Source organism: Rhinichthys klamathensis, unplaced genomic scaffold, assembly GCF_029890125.1.
Source record: "Rhinichthys klamathensis goyatoka isolate OS25496 unplaced genomic scaffold, OSU_Roscu_1.1 h1tg000574l_1, whole genome shotgun sequence".
Lineage (NCBI taxonomy): Eukaryota > Metazoa > Chordata > Actinopteri > Cypriniformes > Leuciscidae > Rhinichthys > Rhinichthys klamathensis.
Window position 1 is genome coordinate 142,501 of NW_026607038.1, and position 27,500 is coordinate 170,000.

At 49.6% G+C, this 27,500-nt stretch overlaps 1 protein-coding gene across 1 annotated transcript in view; it reads right to left on the reverse strand.

Moving 5' to 3' along the window:
- Positions 1-7,145: 7,145 nt before the first annotated feature.
- The window catches only part of lrp6 (low density lipoprotein receptor-related protein 6), a 48,766-nt gene continuing 28,411 nt past the window's right edge, over positions 7,146-27,500 (reverse strand). Inside the window, 13 exon segments of the mRNA XM_056239919.1 lie at positions 7,146-7,473; positions 7,551-7,648; positions 8,987-9,123; positions 12,252-12,482; positions 12,630-12,740; positions 12,869-13,105; positions 14,709-14,834; positions 14,963-15,172; positions 15,953-16,143; positions 19,142-19,344; positions 24,166-24,368; positions 26,309-26,635; position 27,500. The exon segment at position 27,500 is cut by the window's right edge and continues 184 nt beyond it. Of these exon segments, the coding sequence (XP_056095894.1) occupies positions 7,176-7,473; positions 7,551-7,648; positions 8,987-9,123; positions 12,252-12,482; positions 12,630-12,740; positions 12,869-13,105; positions 14,709-14,834; positions 14,963-15,172; positions 15,953-16,143; positions 19,142-19,344; positions 24,166-24,368; positions 26,309-26,635; position 27,500 (2,373 nt within the window). The 3' untranslated portion in view covers positions 7,146-7,175.

The window sequence follows — 27,500 nt, forward strand, 5'->3', positions numbered from 1 at the left end:
CTCCGCCAGATGGATTTGCTCCGCATATCCATCTGGAAACCTTCCGTTGAAGTAGTTTTGGTAAGGGGCGAAAATACTGGTTAGCTGATTGGCCTATGTTGGTGATAGACGGGCCAAATCAACCAATCAGATCAACGAAGCATATGACGTACTAACAGAGCGTATCTTTTCCTCTGAGAAAAGCCTCCAGAGCAGTGTTTTGCTCTTCTTTCAGTGAAGAAATACTCTGTAATTCCGATAAAACTTGCTCGATAGCTACGCTGATGCTAGTTTCATCCGCTGAAGCCGACATGTTCTTTAGACTGAACTGACGCGCTTCTCGTTGCGTCACACCTCAACCCGCCTCAAAGCCAACGCTGATTGGACGTTCGTTTGGTGAACTGCTCCCAAATTTTCTTTAACGGAAAGTATCCAGACTGATCTGCGAGTGAAACCTTGAAAGCTCGCGAGATCAGGATGGTCTCACGAGGCTAGGCCCCCGCACCACCAATGCACATAGCTAAACCCAAGAAGGAATGCGAATGCTTGGTGACAGGAATGAACATGGCCAGCCGGCCCATTCACTCCTCGTTGGTTAACTAAACGGGGCTGTGGGAAAGGGCTAAGAGGACCCTACCCCTAGGACAGAGTGTGCCACCGAAGTTCTGGTGACATCCAACCGGTAGTAACGCTCAAAAGGTATGAGGAGAGGCCCAGCTGGCTGCGGAGCAGATGTCCTGCAGTGGCACTCCCCTGAACAAAGCCCAAGAGGCGGCTAAGCCCCTTGTGGAATGAGCTCTGATGCCCCTTGGGGCTGCACTCCCTTTGCTTCATAAGCCATAGTATAGCATCCACAAGCCAATGTGAGAGGCATTGCTTTGAAATGGGACTGCCCTTGTGCAGGGGAGCCCTTGAAACAAAGAGCTGGTCGCTCTTGCGGAAAGCACTGGTCCTGGTCATATATGCTTGCAGAGCACGGACGGGACACAGAGCATTCAGCCCCTGATCCTCCGGGGAGGCACAGGGTGGAGGGTGAAAAGCGGATAGCTCCAAAACCTCCGAAGTGAACGCAGGGAAGCATTTCGGCATGAAGGCCGGGTTAGGCTTAAGGAAAACCTTATCTCCACTTAGGGAGAATTTGGCGCACGAGGGGTGAACCGAGAGTGCATGTAGCTCACTGACCCGTTTAGCAGATGTCAAGGCCGAGAGCAAAGCTGTCTTGAGGGACAGCAGCTTAAGGGAAATACTCCCCAGAGGCTCAAAAGGATACAGAGGCTGCGCTTCCAGCACCATGGAGAGGTCCCACTCTGGAACAGATCTCCTGATGACCGGCAAAGAGCGGCGTGCACCCTCCATAAATCTGCGGGTTAGAGGGTGCTGCCTGACGGTGGAGCCCTCAAAACCCACATGACAGGCTGAAATCGCAGCCAGGTAGACCTTAATAGTGGAAAAGGACCTGCCTCTTTCCATGAGGTCTTGCAGGAAACACAAAATATCAGGCACCGAGCACTGATAAGATGTGAGACCACGCCCATCATACCACCCTTCGAACACGGCCCTGGCATTCTGAGTAGTGGCGATTACACGCGGCGGGAGCCCCAGTGCATTTAGGTTCGTCCTCTCACGGGCCAGGCCCAGAGAGCCACCCTGTCCGGGTGGGGGTGGTAAATCTCCCCGTTGGCTTGGGACAGTATGTCCGTGTGAGGGGGGAGGCGCCATGGCTCGGCGTATAACAGAAGGATTATCTCTGCCAGCCACGGGGCTTTGGGCCACCTGGGTGCTATCAGAATGAGAGATAGGCCGTCCTCTCTCACCCTGGCCAGTGTGAAAATTATCAGGCACAGGGGAGGAAAAGCATACAGCAGCACTTTGGGCCATGGGTGGGCCAGTGCGTCTGCCCCGAGGGGCGCGTCCACGTTCTTTAGCGAGAAGAACATAGGACAATGGTGATTTTCGCATGAGGCGAAAAGATCTACGGCTGCCAGTCCGAATCTCATCCATAACCTCTCCACTATCTGCGGGTGAAGACGCCAATCCCCGTAGATTGGGTTTCCCCTCGATAGCAGATCCGCGCCTCTGTTCCGAATGCCCGGGACATGAGTCACGCGTAATGACAGAAAAACCTGTCTGCTCCACACCAAAAGCCTGTAAGCTAGAACGTGGAGTTTCGACGAGCGCATGCCGCCCTGACGGTTGATATAAGCCACTGCCGTGGTATTATCGCACCGTACTAGAACGGGATCTCCCTGCAGGCAAGGCAGAAAATGATTCAGAGCTTTCCAAATGGTAAAAGCTCTAAATAGTTAATGTGCGCTGAACGTAGTCTGCCAGCCACAGACCGTTCAGCCTTCCTGGGTGGTTCCCCAGCCTGTTAAGGACGCATCTGTCGTCAAAACTTTTCGCATCGTAACCGTCCCGAGGGGGGTTCCCCGTGCGTAAAAGTTCTCGCTCTCCCAATGGCGCAGGGCCGCCGAGCAGGCGCGCGTCACCGTTACAGAGCGGCAGAGATCGCGAATCGGGCTGAAATGTAGTGACAAAACCCATTTCGTGAACGCTCTCATTCTCAGGAGACCAACGGCACAACTTGGATAGATGAAGCCATGAGACCCTGCAGCCTAAGGCATGTGCGATATTGTACTCTCGCCCCTTCTCTGAACTGAGACAGACAGTCCATCAGCGAGCGAACGCGCTCTTGAGAGAGACGCGCTCGCATGGAGACTGAGTTCAATTCCAATCCCAGGAAAATTACATTCTGACTGGGAGTCAGATTGTTTTTGCTCGCATTCACCTTGAACCCGAGGATGTGATGTGCGCGAGCACCCGGCCGGTGTCCAGCGACACCTTCTCCTTTGATTTGGCTATGATGAGCCAGTAAGTCAGAATTCTCAGCCCTGATAGTCTCAGGGGTGCCACGCCCACCTCCGCACACAGACAGAAAGTTCGGGGACTTAAATTGCGCCCGAACGGAAGAACTGTGAATTCGTAACAAATGCCTTGGTAGGCGAAACGAAGATATTTCCTGTGTGGAGGGTAGATGCTAATGTGAAAGAAAGCATCTTTCAGATCGACTGATGTGAACCAGTCGTTCTGCTTTATGGCACAGGCGAGAGAGCCTTGTCACATTCTGAAATTGTATTTCCTCAAATGTTTGTTCAACACTCGAAGGTCCAATATAGGGCGGGGGCGCCATGCCTTTTGGAACATGAAAATACCAGGAATAAAAACCATGGTTTATCAGATTGGGTGGCACCATCTGAATCGCTCCCTTGTTAGGAGGGAGGAAATGTCCTCTTTCAGAATGTGTGAGGCGTTTTCTTCTGTGTGAGAAGAGAGAACGCCGTTGAAATGCGGAGGTTTTATTGCAAACTGTAGCTTGTAACCCTGGGTTATGGTACGCAAAAACCCACTCGGGCGCTGAAACGGCTTGCCAAGCCGCTTTGTGACTCGCAAGCGCCCCCGCTCGGGCCGGAGCGGGGCTGTATGGGGCCAGCTGGTTCATTTGTGATGCAAAGGCGCCATCTAGTGGGCACACTAGAGGCGACATGCAGGGGTTTGGAGGGATTTCCTCTCTCTGCAGTGAGAAGTTTTCTCTGCGGAGAGGTCTTCTCTCCAAAACGAATTCATTTGATTCGTAGCTTTGTGTGTTTTGTGTTGGGCAAACACTGGGGCCGAAGCTTTTAATAACTGGGTGAGGGGAACCAAGTGCGTGCGGTGTGGTAACACTGCTATGTACTTTTCCTCACGACAGCCACAAGTTACGGGGGGAGGGGGACACACACACACAACGTCCACTAACACACGGGCTGGGCAGCCACGAGATGGGATTAACCGACCGTAGGTGGGAGACTCTGAGTTAACGTTACTCCCAATGGTCGAACAACAGGCAGGGCGCTTGCGTTCGGGACCGCCTTGATAGGAAGGCATAAATTGAAAACCTCAACACGTAATCGTAACACATCAAGGCCCGTGAGACCGTTAACAGTCTAGCAGGACGCTCCAGCCGTGCTTATGAGCTTCGCGAAAACGTTCTTTAGAGTTGTTTCCTCAGACTGGGCGGTGGTCCAAGCGTTTACCCGTCGTAAATATTCCTATCCTGGTCGGTGGCGCTCTGTGGAGCTGGCCACACAATGTTGAGACGAACGGCCGGTCGCTCACAAACTTCCAGGAGGATGGACTGAGGCAAAACCGCGTGAGCGCTAGCCTAGGGAACGCTAAAAGGACCGCGTCATCCCCGTCGCCGGAACCGACCGGTTCGTCAACGAGAGTGAGGTTTTCCTGCGAAGATGTCCTCTTCAGGGAATGCGGATTGGGCTGATGTCAGCTCAAATATTTTAGAGAGGTGGCGCTCCGGGAGTCCCCCGGTAGCGCGTCATCATCACCGAGTCTCCCCTCCGAGTCAGAAAGGCCGAGCACGGCGCGCTGGGTCGTGCATCTAAAAGCCAGCTTAGTAAAAGCTACATGGGCAACAATTACAATGACCGCAATTCTCCGGGTTCTCCAAAGCTTCTTGAGCGTGTTAAGCCCAAGCAGACCGCGCAGAACGAGAGGGTCCTTAGCGGCGATGAGAGCACCACACGCGGCCGGGCAGGCTCGTCGTGATAGGCTGTTCCCCGGGGGAAGCGGCTGTTTAGACGGTCACATAGCCATGGGTGGGCCAGCGGTGAAGAACTCCGTGGCGGGCAGCCATGTAAGGAGGAGCAGGTGAAGGACAGCGAGAGTTTTTTTTTTTTTTTTTTTGCTCCGGATGCAAAAAACACAGCGGATAGGCTGAAGAAACGACTGTCACTCACGTCTGGCGGAGGCTGATCTGGCGATATGTCCTCCTGAAGAGCAGCGTAACGTTAATCCAACCGAACTGTGTCAATGCAGAGATCGCGAGAAGCGAATGTCAACTGAAGAATAGCAGCGCGCCCAGCTGTGATATGCCCGTAGGTAAGGGGGTGTGGCCTCACCTGGCGTTGGCTGCGCGCTTCTGTCTGTTAGCCAGACTTGGTGCAATTGGATGCTTCTGTAGAGGTCAGGTACGGATGCCCTTCCCATAGGTGGATCTCGAAACGAGATGATGAAAGAGAACCTTTTAAAAATCCACCCTTGATTGGTTCTGTATTCTTGTTCTCGGTGATGTTGTATCATTGTAAACATTTAAGTTTTGACAATAAAACAAATTAAAACAGGAAGTTGTGTGATGTTTTCTCCACTGTCGTCACTCCGTAAAGCCGCAGCGCCGCCATGTGGACAAATGTGGTACTTCAGCATTTTAAATGTAAAAGTTCACTCAGTTTTATTACAAAAAGATCATTTCATTTGTTACAACAGCTTATAGTCGTGACTGAATGAGCTGTACATCTGTTTTTATACAATGTTTTACAAGTAAAGCATGTTCAATGTACAAAAACTCGAGATAGTGGAAATTTCATGACTGATGAGAAACCAAATGTTGGTCACCTTTGAACACATCCTCGCAAAGAATCGAAATAAAACATGAATAATGACGAGATTCTGTGGTGAATCAATCCTGCTCACTCCTTCAAAAGTGCTTTAGACATTTCTCCCACAATTCCAGAAACGACGTCTGACCCGTGACGCTTTCCGCAGAAACATGAAGCGTTCAGTGGCGAGAGTTCGACCCCCGGCTGACCGACACACACACACACACACACACACGGACACACTGAACCGCTCCTGTAAAGTGCAGTTAAGAAAACGGAAATGCTGGTGTGAGCAGAATCATAAAGGAACTAAAAACGTGGCGTTACCCAGAAGCCCTTGCAGAACAGGATTGAGATTTGGAACAGCTGTTTGACACACATTCATGATTGTCCCGAAGCTGTGACGGGCTGAACACCAGCGCTGGAGAGAGGAGAACATCTACACACACACACACACGAACACCAGCGCTGGAGAGAGGAGAACATCTACACACACACACACACGAACACCAGCGCTGGAGAGAGGAGAACATCCACACACACACGAACACCAGCGCTGGAGAGAGGAGAACATCTACACACACACGGGTCACGGAGGACCGTGCTCTACTGACGGGACGAGACAGGACAACAGCAGCACTGCAAGGACATGATGATGGGCTTCTTTATAGCTTATAAATACAGTATCTACACAGTATGTGGTACAAAAATAGTTGAGCTTTTGTGGGCACTGAGATTTAAAAAAAGTGAAAAATGATCCTAAAAAACGCTCAGGCACGAGAAGTCGTGACACGAGCGAAGGAACGCGGCACTCCCGCTCCAGTGCCGCTCCGCCTCCGTCGCGTGCAGGTGAGGGCATCAGCGGGGGCATCGGCGAGGGCATCAGCGGGGGCATCGGCGAGGGCATCAGTAGAAAACAGTAGAAAAATAGGAGTACCATGTAGTGTCAGCGAGTGTCACAGTGTGTGCTGCTCCAGGCCTGCAGGGGGCGCTGCGCGTAGATTTGGCATTGGGTGAGCGTTTGATTCAGGACTCCAGGATTAAGGCAACGCATCACGTCTGTGTGGATTTAATAAATCTTTCTCTTTAAAAAAAAAAAAAAATGTACAAATTTCTTTTAATACAAAGCTCTATGGCGTAACCAATAAACACTGTATAGAAAATATATAAATATGTTTTCTTTTCTTTTAAAAAATGTACAGGGAGCCGCCAGACCCCAGACGCATCAGGAGAGTCTCGTCTCGAAGTCTCCAGACGGATATTTACACTGTGATGGGGGCGGGGCCTGCGCTAAGGGGGCGGGGCTCAGGACAAGTCCATGCAGGGTGAGGGCGGGTCAGGTGGTGTGGGCGGGGCCTGCACTAAGGGGGCGGGGCTCAGGATAAGTCTGCAGGGCGAGGGTGGGGACGGGTACAGGGGGCGTTGAGGGGCAGGGCTCAGGATGAGTCTGCAGGGCAGGGCGGGTACAGGGGTGGGGCCTGGGTTGAGGGGCGGGGCCTGTGGCTCCGGGGGCAGGGTCTGGGTTGAGGGGGCAGGGCTCAGGACGAGACTGCAGGGCGGGGACGGGTACAGGGGTGGGGCCTGGTTGAGGGGGCGGGGCTCAGGACGAGTCTGTGCGGGGTGAGGGTGGTACAAGGGCGGGGCCTGTGGCTCCGGGGGCGGGGTCTGGGTTGAGGGGGCGGGGCTCAGGACAAGTCTGTGCAGGGTGGGGCGGCTACAGGGGTGGGGCCTGGTTGAGGGGCGGGGCCTGTGCTCAGGGGGCGGGGCTCAGGACGAGTCTGTGCAGGGCGAGGGCGGGGGCGGGTACAGGTGGTGTGAGTAGCTGCGGTCGGTGTAGGGTGAGGGTGGGCAGCTCTCGCAGTTCTCCTCCGCCGACAGGTACTGGCTGCGCGGTGTGGGCGGCGGCGGCAGCGGCTCCGAGTCGTAGTTCACGTCGCTAGCGTAGCCCTTAGCAGCCGCGGATGTGGGCGGAGCCCGGCGGCCCGGCGTGTAGTCGCTGTCACACACGTCTGTGCTGCACGGCGTCGTCGGCGGGGCGAAGTGACGGTAACTGTACGGCCTGTAGCTGCAGAACACACACACACACACACAGTCAAGCGCTGCACGCCGTAACACCTCGTCACCTGTGTCGCGCGGCGTTACCTGTACGAGCGGTGCGTCGACGGGCTGTTGGACGAGTAGCCCAGCTCCACGGTGTACTGAGACCTCACGGTGGCCGGGGACGGGGGGGGGTTCAGGATCTGCACACATCATAACCTCATATTACTGGGATCAAGAATATTGTAATAAATGTTATATTGTTAGTAAATATAAAAAAAAAAAAAGTATGATACATTTAATAGTACATTGTATAGATGTATAGTACATTTAATAGATGATAATGTCGATTATCTAAAGAGCTTTATATGATACGGATCGTTTCAAAGCAACTTATGGCGCTTTTCCACTGCATAGTACGGTACGGTTCGGTTCGGTACGGCACGCTTTAAATGGTACCTGGTCTGTTGAGGTTCCAAGCGTATCGTACCGGTACTAAAATGTGACGTAAAAACACTGCAGATCACTGATTGGTCAGACAGAATCGTCACTACCAGCATCATTGGACACTAAACCCGCTAGATTTAAATAACCAGTAGACAACAGCCAACGCGGTAGCATCTGTTTTTTAAACTTTAAAAAGAAATGGCTGAATCGTGGTCAGTGGACGAGGTGCAGACGTTCCTCTCGTTGGTTGCCGAGGAGCGGATCCAGCGAGAGCTATCACCGGACCTACAAACAGTGTAGGGACAAAATAACGATCAGTCCCACCCACTTTGAAGGGGTACTAACTGCGGTGGAAAAGCAACCGAGCTAAAGCGAACCGTGCCGTACCGAGTCGAACCGAGCCGTACCACGCAGTGGAAAAGCGAAGCGAGCCGAACCGTTCCGCGCCGAGTCGAACCGTACCGAGCCGAACCGAGCCGTACCAGCAGTGGAAAAGCGCCATTATAATGTTTAAAGAAAGCTAATCTTTCCTTTCTGATCACGTTTACACTGAAATTAATAGCGTTTTTAAGTAATATAAAGATGACATTCTTTTTCTCTGAAATGATAATTAAGAGTTTGATTACTCGTTACAGTCGTCCCATCAGGAAACACTGCTTGATGTATTAGCTAACATTAACACTGAGCAACGCATTTGTTACAGTGTTAATAATGTTGAATCAGAATCAGTTCCTCTTGCAGCATCTCTGCTCTTCTCTGATGATGTGGGCGGGGCTATAACCTGTCACTCACATGAGATCAGCCAATAGCAAACCACAACCATCCAATCAATTCCACACAGACACAGTCAAGCCCCGCCCACATTTGCTCTTGTTCCTGAAGCGTTTCACTCGATATACGACACAATAGAGGAGAAGAGACCAGCGCAACTTCCCTTTCATGATGACTTTAACTATATTTAAAGCAGTGCTATAATGGCCTTTCACCAGATGTAGAATACGCCTCTGACGTCCCCAGTGTGTGTGTGTGTGTGTGTGTGTGTGTGTGTGTGTGAAGCTTCAGCTCAAGGGTTAGGGTGACTGAGGGAGACGGACCGGAGGGAAGAACGGGCCCTTGGTGCTGGACGAGCTGCTGGAGGAGGCGCCGGTCACATGAGCGCGGTCGTACGGCGGCCCACTGCTGCCTCCCATGATGCTCAGCGAGCCGATCACAGACTTCCCCCGAGACATGCCTGAGAGAGAGAGGAACACACGTGAGCAGCTGCACACACACACGCACCTGCACACACACACACACACACACACACACACACACACACACCTGCACACACACACACCTGCACACAGACACACACACACACACACACAGACACCTGGCAGCGAGCCGCTCAGAGAGCCGGGGCTGGACACACACACACCTGCACACACACCTCTACACACACACATGCACACACACACCTCTACACACACACATGCACACACACACCTCTACACACACACGCACACCTGCACACACACCTCTACACACACACACCTGGACACACACACACACCTGGCAGCGAGCCGCTCAGAGAGCCGGGGCTGGACACACACACACCTGCACACACACCTATACACACACACACACACACCTCTACACACACACACCTCTACACACACACACCTGGCAGCGAGCCGCTCAGAGAGCCGGGGCTGGACACACACACACCTGCACACACACCTCTACACACACACACCTCTACACACACACACACCTCTACACACACACACACACACCTCTACACACACACACCTGGACACACACCTCTACACACACACACCTGGCAGCGAGCCGCTCAGAGAGCCGGGGCTGGACACACACACACCTGCACACACACCTCTACACACACACACACCTCTACACACACACACACACACCTCTACACACCAGAGATGGGGACTCGAGTTTGAGACTCGGACTCGAGTGCGACTTAAGTCCCACACACAGTGACTTCAGACTCGACTTGAGACTCGTCCTCGAAAGACTTCAGACTCGACTCGGACTCGAGCTGCGGGACTCGTGAACAATGTTTATTTTTAGGAAATGTCTGATGAGCTCGCTGTTATCCCCCTCCCTCCGTTACAGCCTGCCTATGTAACCACGTACTACGTGGCCTATTGCTGGCAGCGCGCGCGCGACCACACATGAGAGGATAACAAACCAAAAGTTCGACTGCACCGGCCGCCGCTGTGCCATTCATCGTTAGCTTTGGGTTCAAAAACTTCAAACAAGACGCGCTCAAAACAAGCGCTCAATGCAAAATATGCAGGATCACGATAAAAGATTCTGGCTCAACTACATCTAATTTTATCAGGCGTCTGAAAACGCACCCTGATAGGTGAGTAAACATGTTTAGCTCAGCATTGACCATCTACCGTTAGCTTGCTTATTGCTTTAGCTACCTAACGTTACGAGAGGTTAACTCCGAGTGTCTTCCTTATGAAATATGAATGAGCGTTTGTTTAATTGGCAAACTTGTGGTGGTCGATTAACGTAACGTTAATCATTTACGTGCCGCTGGCTGCCCGTTGTCTACAAACAGGTTACAGGATTATTGTTGATCATGTAACGTTACTGTTTCATTTAGTTATAACGTTACACTGGTTTGAGAGTCTGGGATGTGTTGACTTACAGTATATAAGCTATGATTAGTTGCATAGGCAGTGCAGCCAGAAGAAGCCAGAAATGTTTTGTGGCCCATAGTGTGTTAAGAGAAGAGAAGGTTAACCAGTCTGATCTCACCCTTTGGATTTTTTTTATTTCTAAACATTTTGTTCTTAACAAGTTACATGCCATAAGTTGGTCAGTTGCTTCACATTTACACTAAAGATTTTGAGCATTTTAATGTTTTGGAAGTTTGGAAGTTAGTTTATTTGCATTTAGCTACACTGATGTTTTGCACTAAATAGGAGTATGTCAATTTTAGTGAGTTATATCATTTTCTATATTTGGTCTTATGTCTTGGTATGTTCCAGCTACAAGGCAAAATAAAGAAATTAACTAAAGGTAAAGCATTCTTGGTGTTTTTGTCATGTTGCAATAGCCTGTTTATACTGATTATATACCAAAATCAAAGCTGATACTGTATGCTAATAGATAAAGGAGTCATAATAACATATGGTACCACTTTATTTTGATAGTCCACTTTATACATTCTACTAACTATAAGTAACTTTGCAGCTGCATGTCAACTAAATCTCATTAGAGTATAAGTAGGCTTAATATCTGCTAATTATATATTATAATTTCTAATTTTGTTGGTTCCCCAACAGATATTCTACTGACTATAAGTAACTTGGCAACTACAAGTCAACTTGTTCTCCAAACCCGAACCCACATCATAACCTGACAGTCTACCACAGTCTACTAATACTCTAATGAGAGTCAGTTAGTTGACATGTAGTTGAAAATGTACATGGTTAGTTGAATGTCTAAAGTGGACAATCGAAATAAAGTGTAACCTAACATATTACATGCTTTGAATTCCTTATATAAAGTTATGCAGTGTTCTAAGCAACCTGGATGGGTCGCTGTACGTGATGCAACACTTATAACCACAAGAGACTTGAGACTTGACTTGGACTCTAGCTCAGAGACTTGTGAGCATCTCTGCTACACACACACACACCTCTACACACACACACACACACACACACACACACACCTCTACACACACACACACACACCTCTACACACACACACACACACACACCTCTACACACACACCTGGACACACACACCTGGACACACACACCTGGACACACACACCTGGACACACACACACCTGGACACACACCTGGCAGCGAGCCGCTCAGAGAGCCGGGGCTGGACACACACACCTGGACACACACACACACACACACACCTGGAAGCGAGCCGCTCAGAGAGCCGGGGCTGGACACACACACACACACACACCTGGAAGCGAGCCGCTCAGAGAGCCGGGGCTGGACACACACACACCTGGACACACACACACACACACACACACACACACACACACCTGGAAGCGAGCCGCTCAGAGAGCCGGGGCTGGACACACACACACACACACCTGGAAGCGAGCCGCTCAGAGAGCCGGGGCTGGACACACACACACCTGGACACACACACACACACACACACACACACACACACCTGGAAGCGAGCCGCTCAGAGAGCCGGGGCTGGACACACACACACACACACCTGGAAGCGAGCCGCTCAGAGAGCCGGGGCTGGACACACACACACCTGGACACACACACACACACACACACACACACACACCTGGAAGCGAGCCGCTCAGAGAGCCGGGGCTGGACACACACACACACACACCTGGAAGCGAGCCGCTCAGAGAGCCGGGGTGAGGCACGTATCCCAGAGGCACCGTGGAGGGCCCGTGGACCACGAAGTCGTTGGTCATGGTCTCGCCGTCGTCCTTCATCTGAGGACACAGCACTCGCTGGCACACGAAGTACACGGCGCCCACCACGAACAGCACCAGCACCACGCCCACGATCGAGCCGATGGTGTTACTGGGGGGAAACGCCGGCTCCTCCGTCGCATCTGGGGACCGCACACACACACACACACACAGTGTTTAATACAACTGAATCCTTTTGTAGATTAATATCAAATTACGTTTTAATGACGGACATCTTTGTCCAGTATGGACGTGTGTGTCACTCTGTTAAATGTAAAGTGTGTACGTACAGCAGCCGATCTCGTCGGAGTTGTCCGTACAGTCGGTGTTGTGGTCGCACTTCTTGTGCCGGCCGATGCACTGGCCATTGGCGCAGGTGAACTGATCCATGGGACAGAAAACTGCAGAGAGAGAGACAGAGGCGTCAGGGAACGAGCAGGAACACACACACACACACACATACAGTAATATGGCAGTAATATGGTGATGTGAGTCCGTGTCGGGACTCGAGGGAGCCGCCGGTCCTCACCTTCACACTTGCTCTCGTCGGACCGGTCCTGGCAGTCGACGTCGCCGTTGCAGCGCAGCGCGAGATGCACACACTGCCGGCTGTCACACTGGAACTCCTCGTCCGAACACACCGGACACTCGCGCTCGTCACTGCTGTCGTCACACTCCGCGAAGCCGTCGCAGCGCCAGGCCTGAGGGATGCAGTCCACCTCGCCCGACACACACGAGAACTGCTCAGGGGAACAGGTGGGCGGCTCTGGGGAACACACACACGCGTATGAGAGAGAGAGTGTGTGCGTGCGTGTGTGTGTGTGTGTGTGTCTGAGGGATGCAGTCCACCTCGCCCCACACACACGAGAACTGCTCAGGGGAACAGGTGGGCGGCTCTGGGGAACACACACACGCGTATGAGAGAGAGAGTGTGTGCGTGCGTGTGTGTGTGTGTGTGTGTCTGAGGGATGCAGTCCACCTCGCCCCACACACACGAGAACTGCTCAGGGGAACAGGTGGGCGGCTCTGGGGAACACACACACGCGTATGAGAGAGAGAGTGTGTGCGTGCGTGTGTGTGTGTGTGTGTGTGTGTGTGTGTGTGTGTGTCTGAGGGATGCAGTCCACCTCGCCCGACACACACGAGAACTGCTCAGGGGAACAGGTGGGCGGCTCTGGGGAACACACACACGCGTATGAGAGAGAGAGTGTGTGCGTGCGTGTGTGTGTGTGTGTGTGTGTGTGTGTCTGAGGGATGCAGTCCACCTCGCCCCACACACACGAGAACTGCTCAGGGGAACAGGTGGGCGGCTCTGGGGAACACACACACGCGTATGAGAGAGAGAGTGTGTGCGTGCGTGTGTGTGTGTGTGTGTGTGTGTGTGTGTGTGTGTGTGTGTGTGTGTGTTTCTGAGGGATGCAGTCCACCTCGCCCGACACACACGAGAACTGCTCAGGGGAACAGGTGGGCGGCTCTGGGGAACACACACACGCGTATGAGAGAGAGAGTGTGTGCGTGTGTGTGTGTGTGTGTGTGTGTGTGTGAGTATTGATCCTGTGAGCTGATCTGTGTGTGTGTGTGTGTGTGTGTGTCTGAGGGATGCAGTCCACCTCGCCCGACACACACGAGAACTGCTCAGGGGAACAGGTGGGCGGCTCTGGGGAACACACACACGCGTATGAGAGAGAGAGTGTGTGCGTGCGTGTGTGTGTGTGTGTGTGTGTGTGTGTGTGTGTGTGTGTGTGTGTGTCTGAGGGATGCAGTCCACCTCGCCCGACACACACGAGAACTGCTCAGGGGAACAGGTGGGCGGCTCTGGGGAACACACACGCGTATGAGAGAGAGAGTGTGTGCGTGCGTGTGTGTGTGTGTGTGTGTGTGTGTGTGTGTCTGAGGGATGCAGTCCACCTCGCCCGACACACACGAGAGTTGCTCAGGGGAACAGGTGGGCGGCTCTGGGGAACACACACACGCGTGTGAGTGTGTGTGTGTGTGTGTGAGAGAGAGTGTGTGTGTGTGTGTGTGTGTGTGTGAGTGAGTGTGTCTGAGGGATGCAGTCCACCTCGCCCGACACACACGAGAACTGCTCAGGGGAACAGGTGGGCGGCTCTGGGGAACACACACACGCGTGTGAGAGTGTGTGTGTGTGTGTGTGTGTGAGAGAGAGAGTGTGTGTGTGTGTGTGTGTGTGAGTGAGTGTGTCTGAGGGATGCAGTCCACCTCGCCCGACACACACGAGAACTGCTCAGGGGAACAGGTGGGCGGCTCTGGGGAACACACACACGCGTATGAGAGAGAGAGTGTGTGCGTGTGTGTGTGTGTGTGTGAGTATTGATCCTGTGAGCTGATCTGTGTGTGTGTGTGTGTACCTCCACAGGAGAGCTCGTCCTGCAGCAGCACCAGGTGAACGGGACACGAGCAGCGAGTGGTTCCGTCTCCCTTCACGATACAGATGTGAGAGCAGCCGCCGTTATCAGACGTGCAGGGGTGTTTATCTGCGCACACACACACACACTTTAGCTAACATGATCAATACTCACTCACACACACTCACTCAGTCACTCACACAGATCAGCTAACAGGATCAATACTCACACACACACGCTCACACACACACACTCACTGTACTCCTCCATGTCGAGCTCGTGTACGGCGTGGATGTCGCTCAGAGATGTGATCCGCGCCTGGATCTTGGTTCGTCCTTCACGCGTGACCTTGTGTATGCGCTCGATCATCTGCTGCTGCCGGTCGATCCAGTACAGGAAGCTCCCGAACACCGTCAGGCCCACCGGCTGCAGGATGTTCGAGTCCTCGATCACGATCCGATTGGCTCCTGCGGAGAGAGGGGAGTGGTCAGGGGCTGAGGGGCGTGGTCAGGGGCTGAGGGGCGGGGCCACGGGAGCACTCACGGGGAGCGACACAAAACAGCAAAAGCACATATTTATTTTTCATTTTCATTTGAGTTAGTTTCAGTAATTTTGTTGTGTTTTTGTTTATTAGTTATTTTAGTCTACTGAACTAAAAATATAAATTATGTAGAGTAAAATAACTAATAAACATCACAAAAACACTAATTAAAATAAATATGTCATTTAACTCTTGTGTCAAATGAGTGATTCTAGAACATTAATTTAAACTAAATAATGGGTTAGGGTTAACTCAAATCACTTTTGTTTAATATATAAAGAGTTAGTGTGTAGTTGCAGTTAACTGTAATAACCCTGAGCCGTTCGTCACACGCTTTCTTGGAAATGTTCTTCATTAAAAACACATTGCACATATGTATAATTATATATGTACTTACAGTTTCTCTTCATGTGTATATATAGTTATATGACATACATATGTATAATTTGTATGCATTCTTATCAAGTTAATTTTATGTAGTCATTTAATTTGATCTATTCTTCTCTTTCCTCATGTTTATGTATTGATGCGTTTGCATATCCAGAACCTGTATGAGCTCATAACCCCAGCACTGTCTGATCCAGCATCGCTGTGACGCTTCCTCGTGTATGTAAAGCTTAATAAAGGATGAACATCAGACGTGTGCAGGCGGGACACGTGTCTGGAGACTGATGGTCACGTGACCGTGCTTGACCTTTGCCCTCACCGGACAGGTCGCTGCTCTCGATGCGCCGCAGGTCCATGTCGACCCAGAAGAGTTTGCCCAGCTCGTTGTCGATGGCCAGCGCGGCCGGCTTGCCCAGATTGCTGAAGAACAGAACCTCTCGCTCTGTCCCGTCCAGAGCCGACCGCTCGATCTTCGGCGAGCGCTCCTGCAGATTCGTGAAGTACATGTACCTGTGGAGGAGACGGCACTGAGGTCACATGACAGCACACGGCAAGATCACATGACGGCACACGGCGAGATCACATGACGGCACTGTGATCACGTGACGGCACACGGCGAGATCACATGACGGCACTGAGATCACGTGACGGCACTGAGATCACATGACGGCACACGGCGAGATCACATGACGGCACACGGCGAGATCACATGACGGCACTGAGATCACATGACGGCACTGAGATCACATGACGACACACGGCACTGAGATCACATGACGACACACGGCGAGATCACATGACGGCACACGGCGAGATCACATGACGGCACACGGCGAGATTACAGGTGTGTTCGACATCGGCTGCATGTAACTGATCGGCGAGAGTAGCCGCGTGCAGGCGGGGAGGAGCTGCAAACGGAGACGTGAAGTCGGACACTTTCTGGTTCCTGTAGTGACAGCTCACGTGGTGTTTGTATACTTTAGCACAGCTGAAGTGAAATAAATGCAATATTTGCCAAATACACAGATGTTTCACATGACGGCACTGAGATCATATGACGGCACACGGCGAGATCACATGACGGCACACGGCGAGATTACATGACGGCACACGGCGAGATCACATGACGGCACACGGCGAGATCACATGACGGCACTGAGGTCACATGACGGCACACGGCGAGATCACATGATGGCACTGAGATCACATGACAGCACACGGCGAGATCACATGACGGCACTGAGATCACATGACGGCACTGAGATCACATGACGGCAGACGGCGAGATTACATGACGGCACTGAGATCACATGACGGCACACGGCGAGATCACATGACGGCACTGAGATCACATGACGGCACACGGTGAGATCACATGACGGCACTGAGATCACATGACGGCACTGAGATCACATGACGGCACACGGCGAGATCACATGACGGCACTGAGATCACATGACGGCACACGGTGAGATCACATGACGGCACTGAGATCACAGGCTTGTTCGACTTCATGCAGCTCTGCGCAGACCGATCGGCGGCTGACTTGAAGCAGTGCATGCCGGTTAGAAATGTTGTCCGACTTGATACAGCGCCGACGCCACGTGACTGTGACGTATGCCATCAAAATACCGCGAGAGCGATTCGAGAGCAGCCGGAGAACTCAGCCAGCGCATATTCTGAAGAGCGGCTGCTCGGGGCTGCACAAGCTCTGATGACGACACAGCTGTTCCACGATTGGCCGGATTCACCGCATGACAACGATCACGTGCGTTTCGTGTTTATTCTCACACCTTTAGTTCCACTAAAGCTCACAAATCAGTTTTTTATAACAGTAAACACTCTTTTCATGTAGTCGTGATGTTAGGCTATATTGTGTTATGTTTATCAAAATAAAAGTGATTAAAAACGTCGACTGCACTTCATTGATAGTGGCTATTTTGAACTTTATTCTTGTTCAAACAGATGCAGTATGAAGCAGTACATAAAGTAATGAATGAAAATGTGTCTGAAACATCTGTGCATTTGGCAAATATTGAATTTATTTCACTTCAGCAGTGATAAGTATACAAACACCACGTGAGCTGTCACTACGGGAACCAGAAAGTGTCCGACTTCACGTCTCCATTTGCAGCTCCTCCCCGCCTGCACGCGGCTACTCTCGCCGATCGGTTACATCCAGCCACAGCCGATGTCGAACACACCTCACATGACGGCACACTCTGAGATCACATGACGGCACTGAGGTCACATGACGGCACACGGCGAGATCACATGACGGCACTGAGATCACATGACGGCACACGGCGAGATCACATGATGGCACTGAGATCACATGACGGCACACGGCGAGATCACATGATGGCACACTCTGAGATCACATGACGGCACACGGCGAGATTACATGACGGCACTGAGATCACATGACGGCACACTGAGATCACATGACGGCACACTCTGAGATCACATGACGGCACACGGCGAGATTACATGACGGCACACGGCGAGATTACATGACGGCACACGGCGAGATTACATGACGGCACACGGCGAGATTACATGACGGCACACTCTGAGATCACATGACGGCACACGGCGAGATTACATGACGGCACACGGCGAGATTACATGACGGCACTGAGATCACATGACGGCACACTCTGAGATCACATGACGGCACACTCTGAGATCACATGACGGCAGACGGCGAGATTACATGACGGCACTGAGGTCACATGACGGCACACGGCGAGATCACATGACGGCACTGAGATCACATGACGCCAGACGGCGAGATTACATGACGGCACTGAGATCACATGACGGCACACTCTGAGATCACAAGACGGCACACGGCGAGATCACATGACGGCACTGAGATCACATGACGGCACACTCTGAGATCACATGACGGCACACGGCGAGATCACATGACGGCACTGAGATCACATGACGGCAGACGGCGAGATTACATGACGGCACTGAGATCACATGACGGCACACGGCGAGATCACATGACGGCACTGAGATCACATGACGGCACACGGCGAGATCACATGATGGCACTGAGATCACATGACGGCACACTCTGAGATCACATGACGGCACTGAGGTCACATGACGGCACACGGCGAGATCACATGACGGCACACTGCGAGATCACATGACGGCACTGAGATCACATGACGGCACACGGCGAGATCACATGATGGCACTGAGATCACATGACGGCACACGGCGAGATCACATGATGGCACACTCTGAGATCACATGACGGCACACGGCGAGATTACATGACGGCACTGAGATCACATGACGGCACTGAGATCACATGACGGCACACGGCGAGATCACATGACGGCACACGGCGAGATCACATGACGGCACACGGCGAGATCACATGACGGCACTGAGATCACATGACGGCACACGGCGAGATCACATGACGGCACTGAGATCACATGACGGCACACTCTGAGATCGCATGACGGCACTGAGCGGCGCTCACCCTCGCTCAGGGTTGACCACTATGGCGCGGGGTTTGTCGTGTTCTCCGCGCAGCACCACTCCGACCCGCGAGCCGTCGAGCCGTGTGACGTTGATGACGTTGGTGACCTCGCTGGTCCAGTAGATGAAGCGGCTGTAGACGTCGATGCTGAGATCATAGGGCTGGAGACCGAGACTCGGGCCACCGGACACCACCGTCACACTCTGAGGAACACACACACACATTAGACCACCGTCACACTCTGAGGAACACACACACACACATTAGACCACCGTCACACTCTGAGGAACACACACACACACACATCAGACCCGTCACACTCTGAGGAACACACACACACACATCAGACCCGTCACACTCTGAGGAACACACACACACACACATCAGCACCCCCCACACACACCCTCTGAGGAACTAAATCTACTGTAGATCTAGTAGTCTAAAATCTTATTGTATTTTATCGTCTAAAACTAAAACTGATGACTAAACTATGACTAAAACTAAATGACATTTTAGTCAGAAGACTACAGCTGTGTCCTATAGTGAACACTCGTCCACTCGTTCTCCTTTTATCTTACATGTTACTTTATAAAACAATATTAACAACAATGACTTTATTTTGTAATTATTAGGGGTGTAACGGTACATGTATTCGTATTGAACCATTTCGGTTCGAGGCTTCCGGTTCGGTACGCATACAAACCGAACGATTCCTTGGACCATTTTTCCTGCCGACAAAATTCGCGCTGGCGCGATCACCACAACGTTGCGCAACATCAAATGGCAAGCGTAATGAAAGCGGAACAAAACTGCGCTATTGTGCTTCACGGATCGTTTATCAGTTCGGAGCAGCAACATCTGTGCAGCGGGAGCCGATCTCGATCAAGCGACACTAGCCGCGTTTCCATTACCCTTCAAATTGCGCAAATTGAAATTGCAAATTAAAAAATACGCTCAATGGAAACACGTCAATTTCGCAAAAACTCCTATTTATCGCAAAAAAGTTTTTACGCTCGCATGAGTTGGTTTTTCAGGCAATTCGAAAAAGGAATATTTCGCAAAACTGCAATGGAAACAGTTTTTGCGCAATTACAGTCACCTGACTTAGAAGGCGCGTGTGTTTGGGGTCCGTGTAGGCTATTGCGTCCATTCGTTTTTCCTTTAACTCGTATGAAAAACATGCTTTCTTCTTTATTAGTTTTTAGACTGGTGAAAAAATATTCACATACAAACTTATTTTCCTTATATATTGCTTATTTAATTGAAAATCAAATAGGCCTAATTGACATAGGCCTACAACTTTGCGAAATTTGATTTCTGCATTTCATTTTGACCCGGAACATTTAGGTAATATGGAGCGTCTGTGAAAAAATAAAATAGCCTAAATAAAAAAAAATCTGTGGCGACGGTTTTGCAATCCCTCCCCTCAAGTTTATAAACCGTAGGCCTCACGGTTGAGTACAAACTGTTCCCTCGATCGGTTTAACAAATCGTGCCCACGGATTAATAAACTGTAGGCCTATACCCACGATATCCTAATCCGCACGGGAGAAAAAAGCTCAGTAGGCTATAATACAATAGCAAAAAATTCTATATTTCAAATATAGAACTTCTATATATTTCAAATATAGACTTCTCATAGAAAAAAAGAAATATAACACAAACTCATTTTCCAAAACTGTAAAAGGTTATATAAAAATAATACATTCATCAATTATTTTATGATAAACATATTACTGTCTTAAGTGAAGTCATTTATAGTTATAAACGCAAATAATAATAATAATTATTATTATTATAGCCTATTACATTTATTAGGCTACATTTATTAGGCTACATATTTAGAAGACACTTTTATCCAAAAAAGGAACAAAGCAATTCGTCAAATGTCATTCATAATACAGGTTAGCCAATAATAATACAGGGCTAAGATTATCACAAATAAACACAAGATTTTGACGCATATCCAAGGGTTTGTGCGGAGTGTGGAGCGCGCACTGCATGACGGCGGCGCGGGCGCGAACACTTGCATTTTCCTGTCAACAGTGGAAACAACTTAAAATACTCTATCATGTATGGTCATACAGAAAATAATAATACATAATCCGCAACTACTTTTATTTGTGTAAACTCACAATAACAAGAAAACGTTCTTTTGCAAAATAAAAGAAAACAATCAGGTGCGCTTTCATGATCTCCGTGAACTGGAACATGTCTCAGAAATGAACTGAAACAAAATATAGCCTATGTAGGCTAAAGCTTGAAATGTCCACTTTTAAACGAACAAATTCAAATCGAAAGCAAATACCTTCTGATTATGTAATCCATATGAAAGGTGCATTTCTCTCTAAAGGCGCATCCGCTTTACAGTGGAGATGAAAATATGTTTGCAGTCGGCACTAACACTAGTTTATTAATAAACAATTAAAATGCCTCGTTATTTTTTCAGACACATTATCATTAGCCTATAATCACCTATAAATCACCTCTCTGTAGGCTATGGTTCCAGAGACATATGGCTCTTCTTATTCAGCACTGCGGGAAAAATATCATCGGGTTCTAATTTGGCCTTAGAAAACCAGTAAAATCAACATTTTTTTCATATTAATTTGTGAATATTTTAAATGTTTAATAAAGGGGCAAAAAGTCATAAACAAAAATCTGAAAATTCGTCTAAATTTATTTTTTTGCGCAGTTTTGGGTGTTTAGTAGCCTAGGCTACAGTTCAAATTCAAAATTTGTTGTTCAACTTTGCGCTTTAAAAATAGGCTACAACAACCGTTCATTTTTCGTTTTTCAATTAGGCTACAGGTTAAATAAATAAATAAATGGACGCAAAAATACACGGACCGTTTGGACAGAATACGAGACAAAGTTTTTTATTAAATTCATAAAAGAAAAAAGAATTGCAGGAATACTGGATTCTAAACCTCAAAGAAATGCCACAATCAAGACCTTGGAGCAGAAATGAGGGAGAAACACACAGAAACACCTCATGTGCCGTTCACAGTATTAGGGTCTTTCCTTACCATTAATGCTTGGATAACACACCACGTCTCCTTCCATTAATAATAATAATGTCGTCTAGTGCGGTGGCTGCACGTCTATTCACATGTGCTATAAACCTACAAAGTCCAAAGTCGCATAACATCGGTTAATGGAAACGCCGTCATTTCGCAATAGTTTTTTACCGATATTTAGAAAAAAATCGCAAAAGTTTTGCGCAAATCTGTAATGGAAACGCGGCTACTGTTACAACCGTTACAACACAGCGCTAAGAGATCCAGTAAAGAAAACATTTGAGTTCACCACTGAAGTAATAACATCGCTGCGAGATCTAGTGAGAAGCATTCACATTTCTCCGTTATTAACCGTAGATCTCTATTAGATCAAACAGCGCTGACGTGGACACCAGGAGAAACATTGTGCCGTGAATGAACTAGTAATACTTTACGTCCACAGACCAGCAACATTCACCATGGATTTAATATAGTAACACTAAATGTAACCAGTTTGGCTGGAATAGTGAAATGCTTTCAAGTACTTCACACATCTTTTTCCAGCACTTCAAAACTCAAATATTATATAAATAAATAGCCTATATGAAGAGTTCAGATGCAAAAGCCTCTATAAGTGCCATTTGAATTTTTCTAGAATGATCATTTTTATGAAGCTTGTACATTTAAGTTCAGTAATTTCACTCAAATGACAATTAATAGGCAATCTTCATTGCCATTTAAAGTAACACTATGTAGTTTTTCAACCTTCATAATATATATTTCCAAGACCCTTGTGATGGTACATCGACTTACAATAAGTTAAATGACACATCTGCCATAGCCTGACGTGGTCTGTATCGCTTTTACTCGCACTATGTAACTTCGGGTTTCGGGTAGTAACCGGGACACAAAAAGAACTACAAAATTCGACTGCTTTACAGCATACGTCACTTCCCCCACCACTTCCTCAAATTGTCTGTGGCCATTGTTGATTCCAAAGCCGGTGCTGGATAAACAGCGAGCGTGCGCGTGCGACCGTAGGCTGCGGTAGGCTAAATTATTTACGACAGCGGTAATGGACAATTCCGCTTCCAACCTGTAGGGCGACCGCTGAGGAAAAGTTACTTGGTGTTGCTTTAAGTGAAATTACTGAACTTAAATATACAAGCTTGATAAAAATGATCATTCTAGAAGAAAATTTCAAATGGCTTTTGCATCTAAACTCTTCATATATTTAAATGTTATTTTTAATGTGATGACCAAAACATTATTTGTTCATCCTTCAAAGATGACCCCCATTTATAAACCTGAAAGTTTCAAGATGTAGGAAAACTCACTTATTTAAAAAATATTTTTTCTTTTAACAAATAGGAAATTTCTCTGGCATTTCTTACTTTTTGCTGTATCGAAAACGTACCGAACCGTGACTTTAAAACCGAGGTACGTACCGAACCGTGATTTTTGTGTACCGTTACACCCCTAGTAATTATATATATCTCCGTGTCAGCTTTGTAGTTTCATTGATTAGAAGCTCTCGCTCAGATGACGAGGTCGTTATGATTATTACATGTGAATGAATACGCTCCAATAATAATCAAGAATACTCTTAACTCTTCCGTACAGTCTAACGAGTTAACAACAATGCCACCAATTATGAAAACACCTGCCAGTTAGTCAAACACATGCCTAAATTATATATTTTAATAAAAAAAGAATATACCTATATAATTTACCTTATTAATGTCATTTAATTAAATTAAAAAATGCATCTATATAATATTGTCTCAATATTTTAATGTTTTATTCAAGTAATGATTAATGAACGTGCACTCGAATTCAGAGAGGACTGTGGGTAAAAGTAGTGAACGCATGAAGGGAATGATGTCGAATTCGGACACCACTACAAAATGGCCGACCTGATACAGTGCCCTATATAGTGTGCAGGGAGCGGATTCGGACGCAGCGTCTGCCTAACTACAGCAGAGTGTGTGTGTGTGTGTGTGTGTGTGTGTGTGTGTGTGAGACCTGGTTGCCGTCCTCCTGCGCGCGGCGGATGAGGTTCTGCTTGGAGTCGATCCAGTACAGGTGCCGGTCCAGCGGGTCGTAGTCCAGTGCGCGCACGTTCCTCAGGCTGTGGATGGGCAGGATGATGTCGGGACTCTGCAGCTCGTCGATCACCATGCGGTTGATGGCCGTCTTCTGACTGAACAGCAGGAATGATGTGGGAGCTGGTGGACAGACAGAGTCATGTGACCGCTCATCATCTCAGTTACACAGCCTCAAACGCGCTCGAACCCGACAGCGCAGCCTAGGGTCGGGAACGGATACTTGTCATAAAATCTAAGTTTCGATTCCTGTGTGTATCTCAGCATGAGTGTAAAGCGCTGGAGCGAGAGAGTGTGTGTTCTGCGCTCGTGTGTGTCAGTGTACTGGACCCGCAGCTCTTAAAGGGACAGCGCTCATATTCCTCCGTCTCTATAATAACACTAATATTCCTCCGTCCGTCTCTATAATAACACTAATCACACAGCAGAAGACTGAGAACACACACTCGCTCTTCACTGAATCACTGTGACTATATTTCTAATGTATATTTTATTGATACTTTGATACTTGATTTTATTATACTTTATTTCAATCGTATCTTTGTTCAGTTTTATCTTTTGTTGCGATTGCTAATTTTGTATGTGTTCTTGTTTAATGACTGAGTGTTTATTGTGTTTAATAATGCTGGAGTGTGTATTAGTTCGGCTGGTTGTTCTTCTCTGGTGTGTTTAACCCTCAGGCTAACGCTCGTGTGTAAGAGTTCTTCAGCTGATGATTTCTGCTCATGATATTCAGACACAATTACATGTTCTGCAATAACACTAAATGTGAACGATATCTAAGGTTGTTGTTGTTTACCGTATTGGAATCGAAATTAGGAATCGATAAGCAGAATCGAAAGCGTAATGGTTAAAACTCAAACGATACCCAACCCTAGCGCTGCGCGGGATGAAGCGCGGGATGAAGCTAGCGCTGTGCGGGATGAAGCTAGCGCTGCGCGGGATGAAGCTAGCGCTGCGCGGGATGAAGCTAGCGCTGCGCGGGATGAAGCTAGCGCTGCGCGGGATGAAGCTAGCGCTGCGCGGGATGAAGCGCGGGATGAAGCTAGCGCTGCGCGGGATGAAGCGCGGGATGAAGCTAGCGCTGCGCGGGATGAAGCGCGGGATGAAGCTAGCGCTGCGCGGGATGAAGCGCGGGATAAAGCTAGCGCTGCGCGGGATGAAGCGCGGGATGAAGCTAGCGCTGCGCGGGATGAAGCTAACGCTGCTCGGGATGAAGCTAGCGCTGCGCGGGATGAAGCTAACGCTGCACGGGATGAAGCGCGGGATGAAGCTAGCGCTGCACGGGATGAAGCGCGGGATGAAGCTAGCACTGCGCGGGATGAAGCTAGCGCTGCGCAGGATGAAGCTAGCGCTGCACGGGATGAAGCTAACGCTGCACGGATGAAGCACGGGATGAAGCTAGCGCTGCGCGGGATGAAGCTAGCGCTGCGTGGGATAAAGCTAGCGCTGCGCGGGATGAAGCTAGCGCTGCACGGGATGAAGCTAACGCTGCACGGGATGAAGCTAACGCTGCACGGGATGAAGCACGGGATGAAGCTAGCGCTGTGCGGGATGAAGCTAGCGCTGCGCGGGATGAAGCGCGGGATGAAGCTAGCGCTGCGCGGGATGAAGCGCGGGATGAAGCGCGGGATGAAGCTAGCGCTGCGCGGGATGAAGCGCGGGATGAAGCTAGCGCTGCACGGGATGAAGCGCGGGATGAAGCTAGCGCTGCGCGGGATGAAGCGCGGGATGAAGCTAGCGCTGCGCGGGATGAAGCTAACGCTGCTCGGGATGAAGCTAGCGCTGCTCGGGATGAAGCTAACGCTGCACGGGATGAAGCGCGGGATGAAGCTAGCGCTGCACGGGATGAAGCGCGGGATGAAGCTAGCGCTGCGCGGGATGAAGCTAGCGCTGCGCGGGATGAAGCTAGCGCTGCGCGGGATGAAGCTAACGCTGCACGGATGAAGCACGGGATGAAGCTAGCGCTGCGCGGGATGAAGCTAGCGCTGTGCGGGATGAAGCGCGGGATGAAGCTAGCGCTGCGTGGGATAAAGCTAGCGCTGCGCGGATGTAGCGCTCACCGCTGCAGGTCTTGTTGTCGTGGTTGAGCAAGTAGTGCGCGGGGCAGCCGCACACGAAGCCCCGCACCGGCACGGCGAGGCACAGGTGCGAGCAGTGGCCGTTGGTGGCGGCGCAGGCGTTCCAGCCGGCCTGGCGGGACGAGTGGAACACCAGGATGTCCATGACGTAGTCCAGGTGCCCCTGTATGACGGTGCGGTTCTGCCCGCTGGTCTTGTTGGCACGCTCGATGCTGCGCTGGCTCCAGTCCGTCCAGTAGATGTAGTCCTGGTACTGGGTGAGTCCGAACGGGTGCGGGAGGTCGTCGGCGATCACCTCGCGCTCCAGACCTGAGGACATCATGAGAACGGACACACGTTACCTTTAAAGGGGCGGTTGATCATGATTTCCCTGTTCCGACTGTAGTGAGTGTGTAATGTTGATGTTTGAGCGTAAACAACATCTGCACAGTTACACACTCAACGCTCAGAGCAAACGGAGAAATTTACTTTTACAGAAATCGCTTTTTAAGGACTACAACAAACGGCTGGTAGAACTGCACGAGCTTCTTCACGGGTTAGTGACATCAGCAACCCTAAAATTTACATAAACTCCGTCCCCAGAACACGATTTATAGATTATCATGACAGAAAATGCTAATCACTGACTAGAAGAGAGTTAACTCCACATTAGCTGCATAAACCCATCAACTAACCATTCAGAAATGTTGTTTACATGTTGTCACTTATTCTTGAGTCTCTCCATCTTTATCTGACTCCGGTTTGAACATAAAAGGCTAAAAGTTCTTGAAATTTTCAGTGCGCGCGTGTGTGTGTGTGTGTGTGTGTGTGTGTGTGTGAAGTAAAAGGACACAAGCTCTTGTAGCTCCGCCCCCTGTGCCGGGAGCAGCAGCTCATTTGCATTTAAAGGGACACGCACACAAGCGGCGCGTTTTCGCTCACCCTCAAAAAGAGACAACTTGTACATGCTATAATAAATATCTGTGGGGTATTTTGAGCTGAAGCTTCACACACACACACACACACTCTGGGGACATCAGAGACTTATTCTACATCTTGTGAAAAGGGCATTATATCACCCCTTTAAATTGAAATGATTAATCTATAAGATAATCATTTTAATATGTAATAATATATTTATATTGAACGTTGAGCCTGATGAAACTGCGCAGGAAGCGTGAGGGCGGTGCTCACC